This window comes from Oratosquilla oratoria, chromosome 18 (assembly GCF_046742065.1).
Source record: "Oratosquilla oratoria isolate Oo_2021 chromosome 18, ASM4674206v1, whole genome shotgun sequence".
Classification (NCBI taxonomy): Eukaryota; Metazoa; Arthropoda; class Malacostraca; order Stomatopoda; family Squillidae; genus Oratosquilla; species Oratosquilla oratoria.
The window spans coordinates 59,207,016-59,233,746 of record NC_134794.1 but is presented as its reverse complement, the minus strand read 5'-3'; the positions used below and the strand labels follow the sequence as shown (position 1 = coordinate 59,233,746).

Here is a 26,731-nt window from a genome sequence, read left to right as displayed (position 1 = left end):
AAAAAATAAATCTGTGGAGGTCCACATGTGTGTGCCTATTATATATATATATATATATATATATATATATATATATATATATATATATATATATATATATATAAACATAATCTGTACATATATGTATATAAATACCTATATACATGTGTTTGTTTGTACATGTCCATGTATGATTGTAAGCATTTTAGTGCTAATGATTTCATGTATGACATGTAATTATGTACTTTAAAGCACTTTCACATTTGGTCAACTATATTTTACACATAGAGCACAGAAAACATTTACCTGTATGTACATCTTATGAAATTTCTATAAACTTGGCCTAAATAAACCTATCAATTATCAAGCATCCAAATAATTATACAGACACACAGGTTTCTATAACAAAGTATGGATGTACACACACACAAAGAGAAATCGCACATATACCATGAGCATTGTTCCAACCACGTACACAACTACAAGGTAAAGAAACACACACATACACTCTCTGTGCCAGCATTTTTTTTGCTATGACCAAGGAAATGCCTATGTTTATATTTACAGAGAAGAAGTTATGGATTTTGAGTGACCGCTAAGGTGTAAAGGTATCCAGTTTGATAAAGCGTATCAACATATAATATGGAGGAAGGAAAAGGAGAAAAAAGGAATAATGAACCAACAAAAAGAGAATTAGACATGAGCAGAGTCGAATCACCACTTGGAGTGATACCAAAGTGGACTTGTTTAAATGACACCCCAAAATCAACACAAAGGTGAGAAAACAATGTTTTTTCAGGTTTCCAATGAGAAAAAGGAATATTAGATATAGAAAGAGAAACTAGGTAGAGCAGTGTACTAAGAAATCGAGACATTAATGACTTGATGGAGGAACTAATAGATTTAAGAACAGATTATAGAGCAATTCACAGAGAAATGACTAATCTACGAAAAGCTAATGAAGAAATTAACAGAGAGCTTAATGACCTAAAAAGTGAACTAAGTATGATCAAAAGTGATAACGAAAGAAAGAAAAATTAAGAAACAAAAATGAGGAACTGAAAAAAAGAGGTCAAAGAACAAATACAAGCAGTGACTGAAAAAGTAGGAGAATCAAATAAGAAGATGGATATCCTAGAAATAAAAAATCAGGGGGAACAAGAAAAAATCAGAAAATAACATTAACCACTTCAGTACGGAACTTAAATCTCGCGGGCAGCAGCCAATGCCAGCCGTACGATGTGTCATAATAATACTCGCATCATAAAATATAGTCACCGCTTATATCGATCGTTCTCTCTTTCACCCGCATAAAAAAAAAAAAAAATAAATAAATAAACCCCCGAATTTTGAAAATCACAGAGAATGGGATTCAGGGCACATTTGAGAGAATGTAAAAACACAGGGACGACTACAATAAATATAATCAAGACGTCGATATGGCAGCGTCGCGAATCCACTTGCTCCTCATGACGCCTACGTGTGCAGCACCGTATGGAAGGGGTTAAAGAAATAGTACAACAGCAGGTAGAGGAAAATGCTAAATGGTAATTAAGGTAATTAAAGAAAAGAAAAATTGGGTAAGAGACACAGTGGATAAAATAAAAGTGCATTATAGTTTACAGTATTAAAGAAAAACATAATGTATACAAATATCAAAGGGAAAAAGAGGAGAAAGAAATTGCAAAGGAAATGCTGAAAGTGGTTCAGGAAGAAAGACAAGAATTCGACAAAGACATCGAGGTGCATAGGATTGGCAATATTCTAGAGAAAAACACTATAGGCCACTAAAAATCAAACTAAAGACTCAAATGATAGCTGAAGAAGTGCTATCAAAAGCAGCATAGGTAGCAAATAGTGAAAAATATAAAAATGTATGGATAAAAAAGAAAATGAGAGATGAGGAAACAGAAAAAGAAAAGGCAGTTAGAAATGAAGCAAATTAAACAAATGAGAGAAGAAATGAGTTTTTTGGAGAGTACTGGACCTGAGGCTGAGAAAATGGTACATAAAAAAAAAAAAAAAAAAAAAAGAATAGAAAATTAAAAATAACAAATACATAGACTGTATCATTTCTGGACTAAATGAATTAAACAACTATATGTTTATAGAGAAATCTAACATGATGTAAATTGTGGAAATAAAAAATAAAAGGTCCACTACCATCAAATACTGTGGGACAAGGTCTATACAACCATTGGGTGAAAAATAGAATGGAAAAAAAGGGTGGAGGAATCATGTTTTTGACTAAAACAGGATGAATGTGACAAAGATAACAAGGAAAAAATAATGTGGGAATGATCACAAAGTTGAAAACAGATATATGAAAAGTAGAAAAATTATATGTGCCCCTAAAAACACAGGTTTGGACAGATAGTGATCATTCCAAATTACTGGAAGACAATGAATGCATTAATGGAATTATTGAAAGGAGGAAACATAGTAATTATGGGTGACTTTAACTCAAAGGAAATATGTTGGGAAGAAATGACAGTAAAAGGAGGAGAGAAACTTTGAGGAAATATTCTACTGGATATGACCATCAAAACACATTGACTCAATGGGTGAAGGAAAATACCAGATGTAGAAACAATGAAGAACCGTCAAGACTACACTTAACCCCTTCCATACGGTGCCGCACACGTAGGCGTCATGAGGAGCAAGTGGATTCGCGACGCTGCCATATCGGCGTCTTGATTATATTTATTGTAGTCGCCCCTGTGTTTTTACATTCTCCCAAATGTGCCCTGAATCCCATTCTCTGTGGTTTTCAAAATTCGCGGGTGAAAGAGAGAACGATCGATATAAGCGGTGACTATATTTTATGATGCGAGTATTATTACGACACGTCGTATGGCTGGCATTGGCTGCTGCCCGCGAGATTTAAGTCTGGAGTGAAGTGGTTAATATTCACATCAGAGCCTGAAATCATGGACAAAATGGAATACAAGACACCAATTGGGAAGAATGGCAACATACTAATAGAGTTCAAACTAAAAGAACACAATGATGTGAGAAGAAATGAGAAACACAGAAAAGGAAGACTAAAGTACAACAAAATGGACTTCAAAGAATTTAGACATTTTTTTCACAATGCAAACTGGGAAAAATTCTTGAATGAAGAAACAAAGATGGAAGAGAAGTGGAACATATTAAAAGAAAAATACAAGGAGGTAACAGATAAATACATAACAAAGAAGAAACAAAGAAGGGTATACATTAAGTGTTGGTACAACAAAAAGTGTTGTGAAGCTAAATATAGAGACAAAGCCTGGAAAAAATGGAAGAAAAAAAAAAAAAAAAGGCAAACATATATCAAACTAAGAAACAAATACGTAAAAATATGCAGGGAAGAAAAAAGAAATTATGAAAAAGACATAATAGAAAAATGCAAGGACAAACCTAAACTATTCTACAGATATGCAAATGACAAACTAAAAGACAAACATGAAAAAGTGAAATTGTGCGAAGGAAATAAATACTGTAGAAATGGCTGAAATTATGATCAAACATTTTAAATTTGTATTCACAATTGAAAGCTCACAAAATTGGGAGGAAGGACAGAGAGAAATATCCCTCACAATGAAAGAAATAATGGTGATACAGAAAGAAATAAGGGAACAAATAAAAAACCTTAATGTCAGAAAGTCACACGGACTGGATGGAATTGCAAACTGGATATTGAAAGAATGTATAGATGAACTAATGGACAAAATACACAAGATAATTGATTTCTCACTCAGAGAATGAAAAGTACCACAAGATTGAAAAAATGCAAATATTGTACCAATATACAAAGGAGGGGACAAGGAAAATCCAACCAACTATAGACTTATCTCCCTTACAAGTACTATAGCAAATATATGAAAAAAAAAGTTATCAAACGTAAATAGATTAATCATTTGAAGAACAAAAACTAAATCCAAAATAATTTGCATTTAGATATTTACCTGGTTGCATTTTAAGGGATGAGAGCTATGATTGTAGTGACCCATTTTTGTATCTCTCCACATCCAATTTATTCTTCAAATCTTGTATAGTTTTGGCACTCACTGTTTTACCATTTAGTTTGTGCCAGACATCAATCACTCTATGTGGGAAGCTATTCTTTTTCAAATCTCTTCAGTAACTGTCCTTCTTTAGCTTCTCCTCGTGTCCTCGTTTCTCTTATGTCCCAAATTAATAAGTCATCTCTATCAACAATTTCCATCCCTTTCATAATTCTGTAAATGGTCAACAAATCACCTCTTTCTCTTCTCTGTTCCAATGTTGATAGATGTAATTTCTCCAATCTTTGTGCGTATGTCAAATTTGATAGTGTAGGTGCCATTTTTGTCGCTGCTCTTTGAATTCTTTCAAATGTTCTTATGTTTTTTTTTTTTTTTTTTTTTTTTTGGTGCTAGGTGCCCATAGTGTTGCAGTATACTCTAGTTGAGGTCTTATTAGTGCAACCACTATTTTCTTTACCATTTCTTCATCCATGCAGTTGAAAGCCACTTTCATTGATTTTAATAAGTTAAAAGACTCTCCAAATAATTTATTGACACTTTTATCAGGTGTCAAGTCACTTGAGATAATCACTCCCAGGTCCCTTTCTGAATTGACTTTTTTGACTTCCTTGTTACCAATTTTATATTGATCCGATATTCTATTTTTGCTTTTTCCAAATTCCATTATACTACATTTCTTAATGTTGAAGTTCATTTCACACCTCTGACTTCATTCCCATATTTTGTCTAGGTCTTCTTGTAACAATCTGCAATCTTCTTGTGTGCTTACTCTCTTGAGTAATTTGGCATCATCAGCAAAGAAGTTCATGTAACACTTCACTCCCTCATCCATGTCATTTATATATATGGAAAACATTAAAGAAGCCAATACCGAGCCTTGCAGGGTGCCCCTTATCACATCTTCCCAGTTCAAATTTTTGTGTATAAATACCACTCTCATTTTTCTCCCACTTAAGAAATCCTTCATCCATTCCAGTAGCTTACCTTGTATTCCTCCTATTATTTCAATTTTTTTTATTAACTTTTTATGTGGTACTTTATCAAAAGCCTTCTGCAAGTCCAAGAAGGCACAATCTGTCTAGCCATCTCTTTCTTGTATTATCTCAATTAATCTCAAGTAAAAGCATATAAAGATTGTGGTACACGATCTTCCACTTCTAAAGCCAAATTGTTTAGGGTTTAATATCTTATGTTCTTCCAAGTGTTTGATCCATTTGTTTCTGATAACTTTTTCACATATATTTGCTACTGTGCTTGTAAGGGATACTGGTCTGAAGTTTGTAGGATCTTCTTAGTTTCCTCCTTTATACATTGGTACTATTTTTGCATCTTTCCAGTCTTACAGTACCTTTCCTTCTTTGAATGAAAAGTCTATTACAGTATAAGCTCTTTTAACCGGCACGAGTGGGACCAAAGACGTGCCGGAAAGGGAAAATCCTGGTTACGAGAAGGAATATTAAAAAAAAAAAATACATTTATTGCCTTTATTCATAGAGTACTTAAATAAAATTCATTCAATGGCTTCACTTTTGTTGTTTATTCATTTACCAGTATATTCATATTTATTTATCTTTATTTATTTCTATGAAATCACGTATGTCTCTTTGTTTAGAATATTTGTCTCTCTGCATTAAAAATTCATTTTGAAGACAGTGAAGAGACATCACGTCGTGAGTCCCCATGTAGGTGCACTGCTCCGCAAACTTGATAAATGTTGCCAATCCTTTAGCGCCATCCTTCCCCATTACTCTTGGCTCTGGGTCATCTTCCTCTTCACTATCAGCCTCTGTTTCCTTACCATGCTTCTCCTCAATCACTGCCTGAATGATTTCGTCGTCAGTTAGTGTGGGGGTGATAGCTTCGTCATTGTCGACCTCCATCCTCTCCTGAAGAGCTTCATCAGTGACGCTAAGCTTAGCACTACCACGCATATGCTTCAACTCAGCCATCACTGTCTTCCTTTGTTATCGGTATGTGTTTATGTGTTGAGAGAGTTGCTAATAGACAGTCACACGCTTAACATCAGGCGTCTTATTACAGTGGGCACTGGGCCTGACGGAGCGGTGGGATTTGTGGGAGATGGCGGGAAAGATGCGTGCTACCTCTGGTGGCGGCAGGAGTGGCGCGGGAATTTAAAATTTTATTTTTCAAAATTTTTACATTTTTATACAAAATTGTTATTTCCTTGTGAATAATATGCCAATTATAAGAAGGAGCCGGATACGAGAATAACGGATAAAAGAGCTTTTACTGTACCTTGTATAATTTGTCCGTCAGTTTGTCTATACACTCTTTCAGTATCCAATTTGCAATTCCATCTGGTCCATGCGATTTCCTAACATCTAGGTTTTTTATTTGGTATCTTATTTCTTTCTGTGTTACCTTTATTTCTTTCATTTTAGGGGGTCTTTCTTGTTGTCCATCTTCCCAAATTTTGTGAGGTCTCAATTGTAAAAACAGACCTGAAATGTCTGATCATAACTTCTGCCATTTCTGTGTCGTCTATATATTCTTTATCTCCTTCACGCAGTTTTACAATTTCATGTTTGTCTTTTAATTTATCATTTACATATCTGTAAAAGAGTTTATGTTGATCTTTACATTTATCTATAATATCTTTTTCATAGTTTCTTTTTTTTTTCCCCTGCATATATTCACATATTCATTCCTGAGTTTTATATATGTTTGCCATTAGGATGTTTTTTTTTGTCTCTTTTCCAGGCTTTGTCTCTCCTGTCTTTAGCCTCACTGCACCTTTTGTTACACCAACACTTTATATATTTACATATTTATCAATACCTTCCTTGTACTTTTCTTTGAAAATGTTCCATTTGTCTTCCATCTTTGTTTCCTCTTTGGAGAATTTATCCCAGTTTGTGTTTTGGAAATTTTTTCTTAGTTTTACAAAATCCTTTTGTTGTACATTAATCTTCCTTCTCTATGTTTATCATTCCTTCCTACATTACTTTATTCTTTTAATTCAAACTCTATTAGTATATAGTCACTCTTTCCAACTGGTCTTTTCCATTTTGTTCATGATATCTGGTTCAGAAGTTAATATTAAGTCTAGTTTCAACAGTTCCTCATTGTTTCTATATCTACTATTTCCCTTAACCCATTGTGTTAAGGTGTATTCGATGGTCATATCCAGTAGAATGTTGCTCCAAAGTTCTTCACCCCTCTTTACTATCATTTCTTCCCAGATTATATTCTTTGCATTAAAATCACCCATAATTACTATATTACCACCCTCTTTCAGTAACTCATTTAGCACATTCATTGTGTCTTCCAGTAATTTAGAATGATCACTGTCAGACCAAGCCAGTGTTTTTGGTGGCACATACACTGCCACCAACTTAACCACTTCCATACGGTGATGCCTACGTAGGCGTCATGAGGAGCAAGTGGGTACGCGATGATGCCGACGTCAGCGTCTTGATTATATTTATTGTAGTCGTACCTATGTAACCTCCATTCTCTCTAAACTGGCTTCATCATATTTTCTGTGGTTATCAAAATTCACGGGTGAAAGAGAACGAACGTTTGAGCACTGAGTTTATCTTTTATAATGCGATTATTATGATGCAACATTGCACGTTGGGCAGCTAATGCTGACACCGGACAAACATATCAACAAAATAGTATGAGTAACCTTTAACCTATTAACCCCTTCCATACGGTGCCGCATACGTAGGCGTCATGAGAAGCAAGTGGATACGCGAGGCTGCCATATCGGCATCTTGATTATATTTATTGTAGTTGCCCCTCCGTAATGACATACTCTCTAAACTGTCTGTAATCACATTTTCTATGGTTATCAAAATTCACGGGTGAAAGAGAGAACGATCGATATAAGCAGTGACTATTTTTTATGATGCGAGTATTATTACGACACGTCGTACGGCTGGCATCGGCTGCTGCCCGCGAGATTTCAGGCCCGTACTGAAGAGGTTAAGATCAATGAAAAGTGCATTTGACTCTTTGGATGAAGAAATGATTAAAAAAATACTAGTTACATTAATAAGACCAAAACTGGAATACACAGCAACACTATGGACACCCAGTACTAAAAAGAATATAAAGAAATTAGAAAGAATACCGAGAGCAATGACAAAGTTGGCATTAGCTCTTTCCAAATTAACAAAGATTATCCAAATTGGAACTACCAACACTGGAGCAAGCAGAGAAGAGAAAGAAGAGATCTACTGACTATCTATAGAATCATGAAAGGAATGGAAATCCTTGGTAGGGATGATTTACTAAAATGTGACAATGGAAAAACAAGAGGACACGAAAAGAAACTCAAAAAGGATAACTATAGAAGAGATCTGAAAAAAAAAATAGCTTCACACACGGAATGCTAGATATCCACTTTTCAAGATTTTAAGAAAAAACTTGATGCTGAAAGATACAAAGACGGGTCACCATGAGCATAGCTCCCTTCCTGTATAATACAACTAGGAAATACACACACACACACAAATACAACTAGGTAAATACACACACACAGCTTTCCACTCAGAGTAATAGATACATGGAATAAATTGAAAGAGAATACAGTGAGTGCTAAAACTATACATGATTTTAAGAAAGAACTGGATGCGGAAAGATAAAACTGTGGATCACTACGAGCACAACTCTTCTCCCACAAAATACAACTAGGTAAATACACACACATACAGTGAGACCTCTCATTAACAGACATTAATTCGCTGTGTTTGCGGTGTTTTCAATGTGTTTTTGGTGCTGTTGTTAAGTGAGTGCAATCACTATGCCACTCAAAAATCACTCCAAAACACTGAAAACACAGCAAAAACACCGCAAACACAGCTAATTAATGTCCATTAATGAGAGGTCTCACTGTACATCAAACTGAGAAATGAATATGTAGATATATGCAGGAAAGAAAATAAAATATATAAAAAAGATATAATAGATATATGCAAAGCCCAACCTAAACTATTTTACAGCTATGTAAATGATAAATCAAAAGACAAACACGAAATAGTGAAACCGCACAAAAATAAAAAATGTATGGATGATGTAGAAATGGCTTAAGGTATGATCAGGCATTTTAGGTCTGTATTTACAATTGAAAGCTCACAAATTTGGGATGAATGACAGTGAGGAAGATCCCTCGAAATTAAAGAAATAATGGTGACACAGAAAGAAATAAGGGACCAAATAAAAAACTTTGATGTCAGAAAGTCACATGGGCCCGACTGAATTGTGAACTGGATATTGAGAGAATGTATAGATAAACTAATAGACAATACATAAGATAATTGACTTATTACTCAAAGAAGGAAAAGTACCACAAGATTGAAAAAATGCATATATTGTACCAATATACAAGGAGACAAAGAAAATCCAACAAATTAAAGACTGGTATCCATTACAAGCACAGTAGCAAAAATATACAAAAAAGTTTTTAGGAATAACTGGGTTAAACACTTGGTTTTAGAAGTGGAAGACATTGTATCACTATCTTAATATGCTTTTACTCAAGATTAATAGAAATAATATTAGAGACGCATGGGCAGATTGTGCTTTCTTGGACTTACAAAAGGCTTTTGACAAAGTATCACAAAAAAATCTACTAAGAAAAATTGAATAGATGGAATACAAGGAAAGTTATTGGGATGGATGAAAAATTTATTGAACGGAAGAAACATGAGGGTGGTACATAGAGACAAGAACTCATTTTGGGAAGATATGATAAGCGGAGTCCCACAAGGCTCTGTATTGGCTCTGATAATGTTTGCTATTTATATAAATGATATGGATGAACTTGTGGAATGTTATATGAACTTGTTTGCAGATAATTTGAAATTATTAAAGAGAATAAGTACAGAGAAAGATTGCAAACCTTTTCAAGAAGACTTGGACAAAGTCTGGAAATGGAGTCAGAAGTGTGAAATGCACTTTAACATCAAGAAATGTAGCATAATGGAATTTGGAAAAAACAAAAATAGAATATTGTGTCAATATAAAATTGCTACAAAGGAAGTAAGAAAAATAAACTCAGAAAGGGACCTAGGAGTAACTATCTCAAATGACATGACACCAGACAAACATGTCAACAAATTAGTCGGAGAAACTTTTAACTTATTAAGATCAGTGAAAGTGGCCTTTGACTACATGGATGAAGAAATGGTAAAGAAAATACTAGTAACACTGATAAGACCAAAATTTGAGTACACTGCAACACTATGTACACCTGGTTAAAAACAACAACAAAGAAACTAGAAAGATTTCAAAGAGCAATGACAAAGATGACACCAACACTTTGCAATTTGACATATGAGCAAAGATTGGATAAACCAACACTGGAACAAAGAAGAGAAAGTGGTGATTTGCTAATCATCTACAGAATTATGATAGGGATGGAAATACTTGATAGAGACGACTTACTAAAGTGGGACAGAAGAAAAACAAGAGGACACGAGAAGAAACTTAAGAAGGACAGTTACAGAAGAGATCTGAAAAAGAATAGCTTCCCACACAGAGTGATACATATCTGGAACAAATTGAATGAGGAAATAGTGAGTGCTAAAACTTTAAGAACAAACTGGATGTGGAAAGATACAAAAGCAGGTCACTATGAGCATAGCTCTCTTCCTGTAAAATACAACTAGGTAAATACAACTAAATAAATACACACATACACACAATACATATTCACAATGATGTTAACACTCTTATTTACAACTAAACATAAGGAATGATTTACAAGCGACATAGATGGAAAAAATACAATGATATACAGATATTTCTGTTTTCTCCATTAATTTTGTGTAAGGTAGACAGTGTGTATATTTACTTAGTTGCATTTTACGGGAAGGGGAGCTATGCTCGTGGTGTCCCACATATGCATACACACACACACACACAATAAAATACAAATAGGTAAATAGGTAAATACACACACACACATATATATGTATATATAATATATATGAACATATATACATATTCATATAAACATATATACGTATATGCATAAATGATATATATATATATATACAGACACATATATATGAGCACATATATATACAAATACACACACACACATAGCATAGCTCCCTTCCCGTATAATACAACTAGGTAATACAACTAGGTAAATACACACACACATAATATATATATATATATATATATATATATATATATATATATATATATATAAACTATGTTAACTTTAGGACACACAAGATAAATGTTTTTTCTTAGTTATTCAAAATAAAATTTGGCACATGCTACAATACCTGAGATCCACCAAGGGCAGGAAGTCTATATAGAGAAGTTGGCGAAGGCTTGGTAGACTAAAAATGGAAATGTGCCCAGTTGCTACATAACATACAAGGCATACACTATCTGAAAGTATACATGATATCCAATTGTAAAAGTTGTGCTAAAAAGCAATAAATTCTAAGTATTCATTATGTTATCAGTAACTGATGAAAGATTTGCAAAATACTGAATATTTTGTACTACGGCTTGATCTATTATATAAAATTCAGGAATTTTTTGGTGGATATGCAGATAAAAGAAATTGTCAACATTAGACCTGAACCATACATTTCTCAATTACTAGGATTATTGATGGACTATATGTCTTGAAGCATTACAGCAGACTAATGTTTCCTATTTATCACATTCCTAAGGATTTTTCTTTTTATATGAAAGTTGGTACAGTAAGTCCTCATTATACAGTACATATGCATTCCTGAAAACCTTACCGCAAATTGAAATTACCATATATCGAACCAATTATAACATGTAATAATAGGATATGGCAGATGTAACTTCTCCCTGCTCTTTCCTCTTCAAAACATGAGCGGATACCATATCTGTGAATTTTTCTTACCGTAAATAGAATCGAGGGTACTGTAGTAATGACCAAATACCGTAAATGTGAATTTACTGGGTAAAGAATTACCGTGTAAGGAGGACTCACTGTATCTGATATTTGTAATATTTTTATATAATGATAAAGCAATTTTCTTTGCTTACCTTTATACTGTACAATGTCTGCTTTAATAACAAAAGATGCTTCAGTGATGATTTGCTTGTACACACAATTTTGTGAGGGGAGAGCAACCACCCGAGCAACCTTCTCTGAAGCAAAGGCCACAAACTGTCTGTCTCCCCACTGCTCCCCAGAATTTGTGGGTGACATTCTGTTATTCATTAAACTTTTTGTAGGAGTACCTAGAAGATAAAAGTAAAGTGAGAAAACTTCTATAATTTTTCTAACACTTATCTTAATTGACCTCCAATTGAAAACACAACAATGAGCACTGACTGCCTCAGATCCTTCTCAGACCCAGCCATAAGCACATTGTCATCAGTAAACAACAACTGGCTCACTTCCTACTTTCCTCCACTCTCACTAGCCACCTTCAATCTTATGCTCATTACCCTCACATTCACTGCCATATCACCCAATCCATTTACAAATTGAACAAACATGATGACAACACAACGCTGACAGAGTGCCACATTTACTTCAAACCACCATCTCTCATTATTCCCAACCCTAATACAAGCTCTATTAATGTGAAAGCTTTTGACTCCCTTAACAGCTTCTTTTCTATCCCATATCTGCAACACCTCACAAAATACCTTCCTGTCCAACCTGTCATAACTCTCCTCTAGATCCATAAAAGTCCCCAAAACACCCCTAATTTTTTCAAATTCTGCCTTACCATAAACATTTGTTCTACACACACTTTACCTTTCCATCCACACTATTTCTCTTCAATTTCTCACTTCGATCATCTCCTAATCCTTTTAATTAACACCCAACTATGTCTTCCCTACAAAACTGTTCTCTAAAATTACTACATTCCAACTTGTCCCCTTTTCCTTTGTAAAGCAGAACTATACAAACACTCCTTCAATCCTCCAGCCTCTAAAGCTAATATATTCATATTTGTCCCCTTTTCTTTTGCAAAGTGGAGCTATATAAACACTCTTTCAGTTCTCTGGAACATTCATCTCCCTGAGGTACACATTAAACCTCACTAGTCAATCCAATATAACTATTCTTTCTATTGTCTGACCCTCCATGTGATACCCATCTAACTCTGGTTATTATCAGCTTCATCAGTTTCAATGTTCTTTGTATTTCATCTTTTCCTATAGCCCTATTTCTCCCATCCAATACCCCCATCTGGGGTATTGGATACATGTTATTGTGGGGTTAAAAGTTGTTCATTAGCATGCAGCTGATACTTTAGGGTCTATGTGGGGCACCCTTATGGACCAGAGACACACATAACTTTGTCTGTGATAGAGGAAATCTTTATTCAAAGAAAAATTATGCTAATTTTATCATACTGGAACTGTCCCTCCATTATCCTGTCCCCACTCTCTTAATACTGTCCTATACCACTTCTCTGAATATTTATTTCCTTTTTTGCAGAACACTGTGGCAGGGGAAAGGAATACTGCCACTGAATATTCCCATTTGAGTTGTAAAAAAAAAAAAAAAAAAAAAAAAAAGCAAGAAAGAAAAAAAGCAAAAAAAAAAAAAAAGCATATAAGGGTCTGGGAGTTCTCCAACCAGAACCCTAAGGTTTGGGTCTTTTAATGTGAGTGGATGTGGTACAGATGAGAGTAAAAGGGAAGAGAAATGGCAAATGAACTTCAATATCTCTAAGTGTAGCATGTTGTTGTTGTTGTTGTTGTCGTTCCCTAGACTGTCTGTCCGAGCAGTCCCGTCTCCCCAAGGAATGCCATAGCCGAAACTGGGTTTTCCCACAAATCCTTTTATAGAGCGTATGTTGTGTTGTTTGCGTTCATGATTGTGTATAATGCAGTCTTCCATTATGTGTTGTATGGTATGGGGTGAAGTGTTACATCCTGGGCAGCTGTTCACAATGCGGTCATCCAGCCTCTTCTGGTAGCTTAGAAGTGCTGGGTGGTGACCGCACCGCAGTCTGGCCAAGTGGACTCTGTCCTTTCGTGGGAGAGAGGATTCAGAAGGGTGGATATCAGGGGGTCTGGCATGCAGCAGTGTGTTGTCTTTCAGTGTGTTAATGGAGCGGTGAGTGATATGATTATGAATATGTTTCCGGAGGCTGGTATTTGGTGGTTGTGGAGGAAGAGAAGAGAGTATCTGTGCGTGATAAAGGTCTTTGGGTGTTGTTTTAATGTTTCTTGGTGTGTGTGGGTGTTCTGCTATGTAGTGTAGTGGGTGTAATGTGTTTGTGGTGGCTGCGGCAAGTGTTTGTGTGCCTCTCATGTCGAGGTGGTCTTTGACTTTGAGGACTTTTGTTTCATGGTGTAAATGGTCTGTAGGTGTTGTATTTGTGCAGCCTGTAATTGTTTTTAGGGCTTTGTTTTGTATGATTTGAAGGGTGTTGTGGTGTGTCTCACTGAGATTAGGAGCCCATGCAGGACTCGCATAATTCAACACTGACCGTATGCATTGTTTGTATATTGTTATATTAGTTTCTTTGTTTTGTCCAAATGTTGTTCCAGTGATTGACTTAAGTGCGTTAAGTCTGGGTGTGCATTTGTTTTTTATGTTTGTGATGTGTTGTTTGAAAGACATGGATGTATCGTATGTTACACCAAGAATTTTCGGTGTGTTTGTGTGTGGTATTAGAGTGTTGTTGATGTAGAGATGAGGTATGTATTTGTGTTCTTTTGTCCAGTTGGTGAGAAGTGTTGCTGTAGATTTGGTTGGAGCTATTTTGAGTCTGTTTGTGATGAACCATGTGTTGAGTGTGTCAAGGTATGGCTGGATTATTTCTGCAGCTTTGTCTGTGTTACGATGTGTGCATGTGATTGTTATGTCGTCTGCGTAGGAAGAGATTTGTATTTCTGAGGTGTCTGGCGTGGGTAAGTCATGCATGTATAGATTAAATAGTGTGGGGGATAGAACTGAGCCCTGTGGTACTCCGTTCTTAATGTTTCTGATGTGCGATGATTGGCCATTATATGACACATAAGCATTCCTACCTGCCAGATAATTGGCCAGCCATCTTTTGGTGTTATTGTGCATGTCTGTGTTATATATTTTATTTGTTAGGTTGTGGCGGGGGATAGCATCAAAAGCTTTACTAATGTCTAATGTTATAAGAAGTGTTCTTTGGTGGGGCCTATCTGAATTGATGCCATCTAAAATTCTTTGTGTGAGGTTTGTCAGAAGAGTGTTTGTGGAGTGTAGTGGCCTAAAACCGTGTTGTGAGTCAGCAAGGGGAATATGTGGTGTGACAAGTTTAAGTATTAGGCGTTCAATGACTTTAGAGGGGGTGCAGAGAAGTGTGATTGGACGGTGCGATGTTGGGATTGTTGGGTCTTTGTTCGGTTTTGGAATGGTGATTATTTTACCATGCTTCCAGATGTCGGGTATAGTGTTGTGTGAATAGCTGTAGTTTGCAATGTTTGTGAGTGCGTGTATACCTTGTGGTCTAATGTGTTTTAGGTGGATGTTGCTTATGTTATCAGGGAAACAGGCAGATGAGTGCTTGAGACTATGTATTATGAGTTTTGTCTGAGTCTGTGGGAAAGTCTTTCTTACGTCGAATGGTGCGTCGGTCGTCAGGGTGAGAAGTGAGATGGCTTGTCTGTGCAAAATGACGTATGAGTTCGTTTGCTTGTTGTCTGTTTGAGGGTAGATTAGCTGTTGTTGTGATTATTGCTGCGTGAGAGCGTGTAGTGTTACTGTTGGATAGTGTAATGCTTTTGAGTGTTTTGTACAATTTGCTGGTGTTTGTTTTGTGATCAAGTGTATTGATAAAGTTTTGCCAATTCTGTGTTTTTTGTTCATGTATTTTATTGGCAATCACAGTGTTTAGTGTTTGTATTTGGTCTGCTATGTTTTGAGGGATAGGTGTGGGGGTACCGTGTTTAAGTGTGTCACGTTGTCTGATGAGGCTTTGGATTTCTGGTGTGAAGTTGGGGTTGTGTGATTTTCTGTTGCCTCTAGGGATGTATCTCTTGTCTGCATTTTGTATGATTGTATTAAAAGTGTGCACAGCATTGTTTATGTTTGTGATTGGTGTACTGTTAAGTGTTTCAAAATGTTGTTCTGTCTCTTCAGTAAAAGCTTCCCAGTTAGCTCTCTTGTAATTGGTGTAAGTGTGTCTGTGGCCGACTGGGGTGCATCTTGTTTTGGTGGTGATGATTGGAAGGTGGTCAGAGCCAAGGGTTCCGACCACTCTCCATGATGTTGTTGGGGAGTGTAGCATGTTAAATGTAGGGCTACACAACCCCGAAAATAGATACAACTTAGAAAACATGTTTTTAGAAAAATCCAAGTGTGAGAGGGACTTCGGAGTTCTGGTGAATCCAGACCTTAAAACAAGGAAGCAGTGCATTAGTGCCAGAAATAAAGCTAACATAGCATTAGGTTTCATTGCTAGGACGGTAGCGAATAGAAGTGCTGAGGTAATTATTAAACTCTATCTAGTGATAGTTAGACCCATCCTTGACTATGCGGTACAGTTTTGGTCTCCGTCCTACAAAATGGACATAAATTCACTAGAATCAGTACAGAGAAGAATGACCAAAATGATACATGGACTCGGAAATTTGCCTTACGAAGAGAGGCTTAGGCACCTAAACTTACACTCTCTAGAAAGACGCAGAGTGCGGGGTGATCTAATAGAAGTGTTCAAGTGGATCAAAGGCTAAAACAAGGGTGAAGCAAACAAGGTCATCATAATAAAACAACAGGGCAGGACTCGCAGTAATGGGTATAAACTGGACAAATTTAGATTTAAGAAGGAAATAGGCAAGAATTGGTTTACCAATAGGGTGGTCAATGAATGGAATAAACTTAGTAACCATGTAGTAAGCGCTGAAACTATCAGTTGTTTAGAAAACGATTAGACAACTTTATGGATGGGGATGACAGGTGGTGATAGATACGGAGCTGCCTAGTGGAGGCCTTATGGTCTCTTGCAGTCTCCTTTATTCTTATGTTCTTATGTATGTGAAAAGAAAGATGGATGTGTTGGCATTGAGTGAAACTAAGTTGAAAGGGAGGGGTGAGTTTGAGTTTGGGAGTGAGGTTGGGAGGGTGTCAGGAGTGAAGAGAGGACAAGGGAGAGATGGGGTGGCTATACTGGTAAGTGAAGAGTTAGGTAAACGTATGGTGGAATGGAAGGTGGTTTCTTCAAGGTTAATGTGGATGAAGGTGAAACTGGGAAGGGAGATGTAGGTTTTTGTAAATGTATATGGGGCTGGTAGTGAGAAGAGTGTAGAGGAAAGGGAGGCTTTTTGGATAGATTTAAATGAGTGCATAGAGGGTTTAGGGAAAAATGCAAGTGTAGTAATATTGGGAGATTTCAATGCTAGGGTAGATGAACCAATAGACAGAGTGATTGGGAAGTATGTTCCAGGAAAATAGTATAGAGATGATGTTGGAGATGTGTCTAAAGAATTGATAATAGCAAATACAGAGTTTAAGAAAAAAGTCAAGCATAAGTACACATGGAAGAGGGTGGTGGATGGAAGGATGGTAGATAGGGCTTTAATGGACTATATAGTGGTAACCAGGAGTATAGCAGGAAGAGTTAAGGGGGTACGCGACACCTGGGGGGGGTGAATTTGGTCAAGATATGGCATTTTTCAAAACTGTGTTCAAAATGTTCGTATACCATTTAGAAATAAATCCCGACAAATAATTTTCCAGCCACGCGCAATTTAAAGGTCTTGGGTGAGGTTTAAAGGGACAGAGTTAAAGGCGCAACCCACACTAGACAGAGGCGTGCCATTTAGGACCTTCAGGCGCATCGAATAACGTTGAAATTTGATTGAATTTACGCTCGCCCAGTGCTTCAATGGCCAGTGCGATGGTGGAGGGGAAGGGAGGAAGGTGGAGGGAGAAGTTTTGCCAACTTTGAGCGAAGCTAAGCGTCAGTTACCGGCTAGCTCTGAAAGGAAAAGTGCGCATATCTCATGAGCTCTCATTGCAATCTATTACTTTAGCTAGTACATATTACTCTTTAGTACAGTCATCATGGGTAGCAAAAAGAACAAAAGAACATCCACAATGACAAAAAACAGCAGTTAAAGATGGCAAGCAGTCAAAGACGACTAGCCAAGACCTCACCACCTCTCACTCCACCACCGCCCTCACCTGCACCTCTGTGACAGTGACAGAGGTAAAGGACAACATTAGACTAAACAATTCAAAGAGGAAGATTAAATCCAAAGAAGAAAGCAAGAGGAAAAAGATCAAGGCTATACAGGAAGAAGAGAGAAGAAGGGACATCATATGATGCTGGAGGGGTTGCCCTACCAACATAGATTGGTGAGGGGAATCTGATGAGGAAAGAGAAGGCGCCCACTGCTGGAAAATAAACCTCTTTCCAATGATTTAGATACCCTGAAGACCCCCAGCAGTGAGGTTTCATATGAAGAAACCGCCAAAGGTGCAAAAAAGCAAATTATATGATGGTGTCGTCTGTGCGTCGTCACTACTGTGATATACTTATACTTTAGTTTTTCAGTATTTAAAGTACTTATAATTAAAATATATTGATGATTTTTACTGTACTTACTCATTATATAATAAGAATTAAGCCATGAAAAAATCAGTCAAATTGGTGAAACTATAAGCAAGGTCAAGTTGCCATATCTCCGTTCGATATTTTTTTACTTTTTTTTTAATCATAAAAAATCTAAAATACATCAGATTTAGATGAAACTTACAGGGAATATTACTTTTAGTAGCTGCTAGGGCCGATCGTTCGAATATTTTGAATAGGATGAAAGAGTTCGGAGTAATAATGGAAACAAGACAAAAAAAAAATTATTTTTCACGATTTTTGCCGGACATTAAAATTGAAATGCCTGTATGCAAAAGTATAAAGGAAATTGTTCAATTACTCAATGACCAGCCCTAGGTGTGCCTACTGACTAATCATAGCCAAAATATAAAACAAATTGGTCCACGAATTATGGTGCTGTGCACTTTTAAATGTCACTACTGGTATACGTACATGTGTACATATGTACATGTGTACATACATCATTCTGTTTCACCTAAAATGTAGGCAACATGGATACCTATTTACCTGAGAAGTTGCAGCTCTTTACTCTGAATAGTTTAGAAAATGACCTCCAGGTGTCGCGTACCCCCTTAAGGATGTACATGTTTTAAGGGGAAGGAGTGGGGGAATATCAGATCATTTCTTGGTGGAGGCTAAGTTGAGAGTGGAGGTTGGAGAAAGAGGAAAAGGACAGAAGGTAGGGAGGTGCTTAGAGTGAACTACTTAAATGAGAAAGAAAAAGAATATAAGAAGAAGCTGAGAGGGGAGTGGGAGGAAGTGAAGGATAGAATAGAGCTAGGAGTGGAGGAGGAATGGGGATGGTTCAAGGAGGGAGTCACAAGGATGGGATGAAATAGAAGGAAGGGTAATGAGTGGTAGGATGATGAAGCAAAGAAGGTTGTAGAAGAGAAGAAATGAGCATTCACAGATTGGTTACACAATAGGACTGGGGAATCATATGAGAGCTACAAAGTCAAGAGAAGAGAAGTAAAGCATAAGATAAAGGAGGCAAAGAGGAGAGCAGATGTGAAATAGGGTAAGGGTATGACAGAAAATTTTGAAAGTGATAAAAAGATGTTTTAGAAGGAAATTAAAAGAGGAAGAGGAGGCGAATCAAGTAGAGAATAAAAAGTAAAATGTGGAGATAAAGAGATGATAATGGAAGAGATGGCAGTAAGGAGATGGGCAGAGTATTATAGGGAGTTGCTAAATGTGAAGGAGGATAGGGAGGGAAAGGTAGTTGCAGTGGGAAGTGCTAAGAAAATGAAAATAATGAATGAGGAAAATGGATGAGAAATAAGGAAAGATGAAGTGAAAGCAGTTATTAAAATGATGAGAAAAGGTGAGGCACTTGGGTTGGATGGGTGTCATGTTTAGTGTCCAAAACAGAGAGGTACAGTGATGGTGGACTGGCTGGTGAAGTTGTTTAATGTTTATCTAAAAGAGGATAGAGTGCCAGGAGTATTTGGTGAGGAATAGTGTGGGTCTAGGACAGGTAGAAGTTACATGGATCAGATTTTCATGGCAAGGCAGATATGTGAGAAAGCTTTAGGAAAAGGTAAGGATTTTTTTGGGCCTTAATGAGCTTTTATGGATTTGGAAAATGCTTATGACAGGGTAGACAGGAAGGCACTGTGGGAGGTATTGCAGATATATGGCATAGGAGGAAATTTGTTTTGACCAGTCAAGAGTTTTTACAAGAGTAGTAGAATGAGTGGTTTGAAGTAGAGGTGGGACTTTACCAGAGATGTATTATGTTCCCCTGGCTATTCAATTTGTATATGGACAGGGTGGTGCAAGACGTAAATGCAAGGGTAATGAGCAGGGGAATGGAGATGGTTATAGAAAATGGAGACAAATAAGAGATAAGCCAGTTGTTGCTTGCTGATGACACTATGCTTGTAGCAGGATCAGAGGAGGGATTAAGGAAGCTAGAGACAGTTTTGGAAGGTGTGTGAAGGAGGGAAGTTTAAGATAAATGAGAGTAAAAGTAATAAAAAGATGTTCTGGAAAGAAATTAAGAGAGGAAGAGGAGGTGAATCAAGTAGAGAAGAAAAGGTAAAAGGTGCAGATTGAGAGATGATAATGGAAGAGAAGGCAGTAAGGGGAAGATGGGCAGAGTATTTTAGGGAGTTGCTAAATGTGAAGGAGGATATGGAGGGAAAGGAAGTTGCAATGGGAAGTGCTAAGAAAATGACCGTGATGAGTGAGGGAAAAAAAGGAGAAATAAGGAAGGATGAGGTGAAGGCAGTTGTTAAGATGATGAGAGCAGATAAGGCACCTGGTCTGGATGGATGCCATGCAGAATGTCTAAAAAAAAAAAAAAAGGAAGTACAGTGATGGTGGACTGGCTGGTGAGGTTATTTAATGTTTGTTGGAGAGAGGGTAGAGTGCCTGTATAGTTCCACTTTACAAGGGAAAAGGCGACAAGTGTGAGTGTAGTAGTTTCAGAAGGATTAGCTTGTTAAGTGTAGTTGGGAAGGCTTATGGGAGGATCTTGATTGAGAGGATTAGGAGAGGAACAGAGGGAGTAATTGGTGAGGAACAGTGTGGATTTAGGACAGGTAGAGGTTGCATAGATCAGATTTTTGTGGTAAGACAGATATGTGAGAAAGCTATAGGAAAGGGTAAGGATGTGTTTTGGGCTTTTATGGATCTGGGAAAGGCTTATGACAGGGTAGATAGGAAGGCACTGTGGGAGATATTGCAGATATGTGGGTTGGGAGGAAAGCTTTTGGGAGCTGTCAAGAGTTTTTACGAGAGTAGTAAAGCATGTGTTAGGATTAGAAATGGAGAGAGTGAGTGGTTCGAGGTAAAGGTGGGACTTTGTCAGGGATGTGCTATGTCACCCTGGCTGTTCAATTTATACATGGATGGGGTGGTGCAAGAGGTAAATGCAAGGGTGGTGGGTCAGGGACTGGAGATGGTTAAAGAAAAAGGAGAAAAGTGGGAGGTAAGCCAGCTGTTGTTGGCGGACGACATTGCGCTTGTAGCAGAATCAGTGGAGGGATTGAGGAATTTAGTGACAGAGTTTGGGAAAGTGTGTGAAAGAAGGAAGTTGAAGATAAATGTGGGTAAAAATAAGGTGACAAGATGTACAAGGGATGAAAGTGGCAGCAGATTGGAAGTGAGTATTAAGGGAGAGAGACTGGAGGAAGTGGATAGTTTTAGATACTTGGGGGCAAATGTGTCAGGAAAGGGAGGAGTGGAGGTGGAGGTAGAATGTAGATTGAGAGAAGCCAGTATATGCCTTGGTGGATTAAAAAGTGTAATGAGAAATAGATATTTGGGAATGGATGCTATGAGAAGATTGTATGAAGGAGTGATTGTACCGACAGCACTGTATGGGGCAGAAACATGGAACATAAGGGAGGAAGAGAGAAGGAGTTTGAATGTATTTGAGATGAGGTGTCTGAGAAGTATGATAGGGGTTACTAGGCTGGATAGAGTGAGAAATGAGGAGGTGAGTGAGAAGGAGAATGGGGGTGGAAAGGGAGTTGGGAGATAGGGTGGATGAAAGAGTATTGGGATGGTTTGGATACATGGAAAGAATGAGTGAAGAAAGATTAGTAAAAGAGGTGTGGATGGCAGATGTGGAAGAATTGAACATGAGGGGGCGCCCTAGGATGAGATGGATGGATGGGGTAAAAGGGGTTTTGGGGAAGAGGGGAATGTCTGTTGAGGAAGGACAGGAGAGAACAGAAGATAGGGGTGAATGGAGAATGGTTGTATATGAATGATGTTGTGATGCACGAGGTGGAATGGGTGGGGGATGGGGGGATGAGGGAGTACGTGTGAGAAAAATTTGATGGAGCACAAAGGGATTTCTCCCATTTTCTCCTTTTCTGCACGAGGGAACGGAGAGGGGGAGGGTCGCCGATTTAATGAAGCAAACTTGCTGTGGATGTGCAACCCTGCTTCTGACCCAGGGTAGTGTACAAGATGCAGGGATGACCCATCATCCAGGAGGTGCCAAGATAAGAGGGAGGGAAGAGGATGGAGGGGAGTGGAGTGTGATAAGGATAGAATGGGTGGGAGTGGTTTTTATGCCTTTGTTTTTTGGCTACCTCTCTTATAAGGGGGAAAAAAGCCTTTGATATATGTATGTATAATTTTTTTTTTTCACACCTGACCTGAAATACTCTACCCATCCACCCCTACTGCCTTCATTTTCATTAACATCTGTCTGTTTAAACCTTTTACCTTGTCCTCTCTACCTAACTCAACCTCTTTTACTTTATCTAATTTCTTCTAAAATATCTTTTTATTCTCTTCAAAATTCTCTATCAAATTCCTACCCCACTTTACCTCTGTTCTTCTCCTTACCTCTCTCACATTGCATTCCCCCCCCAACATCACTACATTTACATTCTTCCCAAAACTCTTCATAGATCTATTTAAATAAAAGTAAAAAATTATTCCCCTCTTATTTCACTTTTCTCACTACTAGGACCACCTGCACTCACAAAAGCCTCTATCTCCTATCACAATTTCACCTTTGCCAACATTATCCTTGAAGACACTTCATTCCACTCCACCATGAACTTTCCTACTTTATCACTTAGAAGCAGAGTCATTCCTTCTCTCCCTATGCCATTCATCACTCCTGACACTATCCACACCACATTCCCAAACTCAAATTCATCTCCCCCTTCCAGCTTAGTTTCATTCAACAATAATATGTCCATCTACCTTCTCAGAAACATAGCACTAATCTCATCCTTTTTACTCCCATCTGTACCACATCCACACAATTTAATGGCATACTAGGGTCATGGTGGGACCCCACTTCCTAGTCTCTTATGTCTTGATTTTCTATTGGAGGAAAATATAGAATGGAGGATCCTTAATCCCCTTGCTCCCTCCCATTAAGTCACTTCTTATGACATGAATGAAAAAACCTTTTGACAGAATTCTTTTCCCCCCTACCACACGGGGATCAGGAAGAGGTAGTCATAAATATGGTAGAGGGCAGATTCAAGGGAATAAGGGGCATAATGGAGGGACAGAAGCACAAATACACCATTCTTTCATGAGTAGACATATTAAACTCTAACATGGATGAAAGATGTGTGGCTCTACTCTGTAGGGAGCACCCCAAAACAGTCCCTATATTAATAGCTGTATGTTACCATGTACTCAATATCTCATTATGGGGATCAATCTAAAATGAGGTGTGATAACCGAAGATTAAGAGACAGAACCCCGAAGCATAGTTCCCTTCCCATAGACTACAACTAGGTAAATATATACATAATACCCAAATCACAAAACAAGTATTGAAAGACCAATTCCTTAAATTCCATACTCTGCCTGACTCCTCCAAACATCAGCTCAATAAATCCCTCCCATGACAAACAAGAACAACATTGGCATGACTGCATTATGTGTATCACCTAGCACTGAATTAGTACCAATACAGTACAGGCCTCACCAAACTCAAATTGCCCTAGATGCAATTGCCACATAGAAGACTCAGAACACCTTATTTAACATTGCACCACTGCCCAGGGAGAAAGAGAAAAAAAAAAAAAACTTCCAGAGTGACATATGGGCAGGTCTGGTGGCTGTTACTAATTACCTGGTGGGTCTTATAAAAAGAGAGCCCTGGGGCAACAGTCTGAATGATCACTCCATTCATACTGAATATTATTTAAAGAAGACTGATGGACCTCTAGCTAAAGGTCATTTAATACACAGATCTTGTTAGCTTTTTACATCATGGGATTTACTTATATATATTTAAAGAAGTATTTAGTAAATATGCAGAATATTTCTCTTGGCTTCAAATTATATGTTTAAAGCTCTCATATCTTTAACATGAAAATGCTTTCCTAAATGAAATAAATTTTATGAAGCTAAGTTCTTCAACATGCAACACTGTGAACACCTTTATAAAGTGAGAAAAAGAGACTGAGAAAAAAAACTGACTCACGCTCCAGCTTTTTGCCTTCCCGATTTGCATCTCTCCAGGACTCATAGGCGTATGGAATGAGGGCACCATTACAGTCAAGGAAAGACATGGCAAGAATAGATCCCTTCAGTCTGAATATTGTACCTGTAGGAATTAATAAAAAGATAATAGTTCAAACCAGTAAAACTATTAGAAATTTTTTGATTCATAAAGTTACTATGATTAAAAAAATAAAACACCAATATGAAAAGTATGCATACTATCATATGAAATACAAATTATATGTTTAAATTACAATATAAATACCATTATCATTGTGTATATGCACCTATTTGTGTACTCCAACCTGATGCAAACAAATAACCTTATAGATTCAAAAGTCATCTCATGATAACTATGTGCATACCCCAGTTTCATACACATACATATACCAAAGAGGCCCTTTCCGCCCTGATAAAGGGTGGGAGATGGCAGAGTCAAAGTAAATAATCACACTACACCAATCCCACACCCATTCAAAAACCTGTACATTGTCTCTCATTTTTGCTACTCATGGATGAAGGGTCATCCCTGTCCCCATCATGCTGCATGGGGTAATGTAACAAGGCAATATAATGAGAGAGAGTACCACCACAGCATGAAAAAATTATTACAAGAGACTAGCAAAAAGAGTGTTGAAAGTAGAACTGGATGGAAGGGAAGACCAAGAATGAGGTGGATGGAGAGGGTAAATGGAGCACTGGATGCAAAAGGAATGTCTGTTGAGAGAGACAGCAAAAAGTAGATGTGAATTGAGAGTAGCTGTAAATGGATTAGAAAATGATGCAGTTCAATGGAAGTCTTAAGCATAATAAATACATATATGTACATGCATATATATATACATCCTTAAATATATTTAACTAGTTGTATTTACCTACAGTAGTCCTATTTTGCGGGAAAAGAGCTATTATCGTAGTGACCCGCTATTGTATCTTTCTGCATCCAGTCTTTTCTTAAAGTCATGTACAGTTTTAGCAGTCACTGTTTCCTCATTCAGTTTGTTCCAGATATCTATCACTCTGTGTGGAAAGCTATTCTTTTTCAGATCTCTTCTGTAACTGTCGTGTTCTCTTGTATTTCTTCTGTCCTATTTTAGTAGGTAATCCCCATCAAGAACTTCCATCCCTTCCATAATTCTATAAATGGTTAGCAAATCACCTCTTTCTCTTCTTTGTTCCAATGTTGGTAGATTTAGTTTATCCAATCTTTGTTCGTATGTCAAATTGCAAAGTGTTGGTGCCATCTTTCTCATTGCTCATTGAATTCTTCCTAGTTTCTTTGTTTGTTATTTAAACTAGGTTTCCATAGTGATGCTGTGTATTCTAATTTTGGTCTTATCAGTGTAACTAGTGTTTTCTTTACCATTTCTTCATCCATGTAGTCAAAGGCTATTTTCATTGATCTTAATAAACTGAAAGTTTCTCCGACTAATTTGTTGACATGTTTGTCTGGTGCCATGTCATTCAAGATAGTTACTCCTAGGTCCCTTTCCAAGTTTACCGTTTACTTTTTTCACTTCCTTTGTACCAATCTTATATTGACACGATATTCTATTTTTGCTTTCTCCAAATTCCATTATACTACATTTCTCAATGTTGAAGTTCATGCCATACTTCTGACACCATTTCTAGACTTTGTCCAGGTCTTCTTGAAAAGATTTGCAGTCTTCTTCTGTACTTACTCTCTTTAATAGTTTTGCATCATCTGCAAAGAAGTTCATATAACATTCCACACCTTCATCCATGTCATTTATATATGTGGCAAAAACACACACACACAGGGACAAAGCTTGAAAAAGATGGAGAAAAGATAAAAAACCTGGAAAATGGCAAGTTTAAACTATAGAAGTATGTTAAAGTGAGAAGAGAGGAAAAAAGGAACCATGAAAAAGGATATTATAGATAAATACAGAGCAACCCAAGCCATTCTATCGATACATGAATGGTAAACTTAAAAGGAAACAGGAAATAGTGAACCTACGCCAAGGGAATATAGAATACACAGAAGAATTAGAAATGGCCAAAGTCATGAATAATCACTTTAAATCTGTCTTCACTAGAAAGAAAGCACAATATTGGGATGAAGGTAATGAAAGGTGACCTCCCCCCATGAGAGAGATAACAATAACACAAAAAGAAATATTGGAACATCTATCAAACCTTGACATCAGGAAATCACATGGCCTGGATGGAATTGCAAATTGGATCCTAAAAGAATGCAAAGAAGAACTAATGGACAAAATACATAACATAATAAGTTGCTCACTTAAA

General features: G+C 37.1%; 1 protein-coding gene across 6 annotated transcripts in view; it reads right to left on the bottom strand.

Moving 5' to 3' along the window:
• Window positions 1-26,731, bottom strand: part of Tomosyn (syntaxin-binding protein tomosyn) — an 870,373-nt gene that overhangs the window by 95,039 nt on the left and 748,603 nt on the right. For all 6 annotated transcript variants that reach the window (XM_076202137.1, XM_076202139.1, XM_076202138.1 and 3 more), the window contains 3 exons: window positions 24,441-24,563; window positions 12,006-12,203; window positions 11,258-11,366 (listed from right to left, as the gene is read on the bottom strand). In XM_076202137.1, coding sequence (XP_076058252.1) covers window positions 11,258-11,366; window positions 12,006-12,203; window positions 24,441-24,563 — 430 coding nt within the window. The remainder of the gene's footprint in view (window positions 1-11,257; window positions 11,367-12,005; window positions 12,204-24,440; window positions 24,564-26,731) is intronic.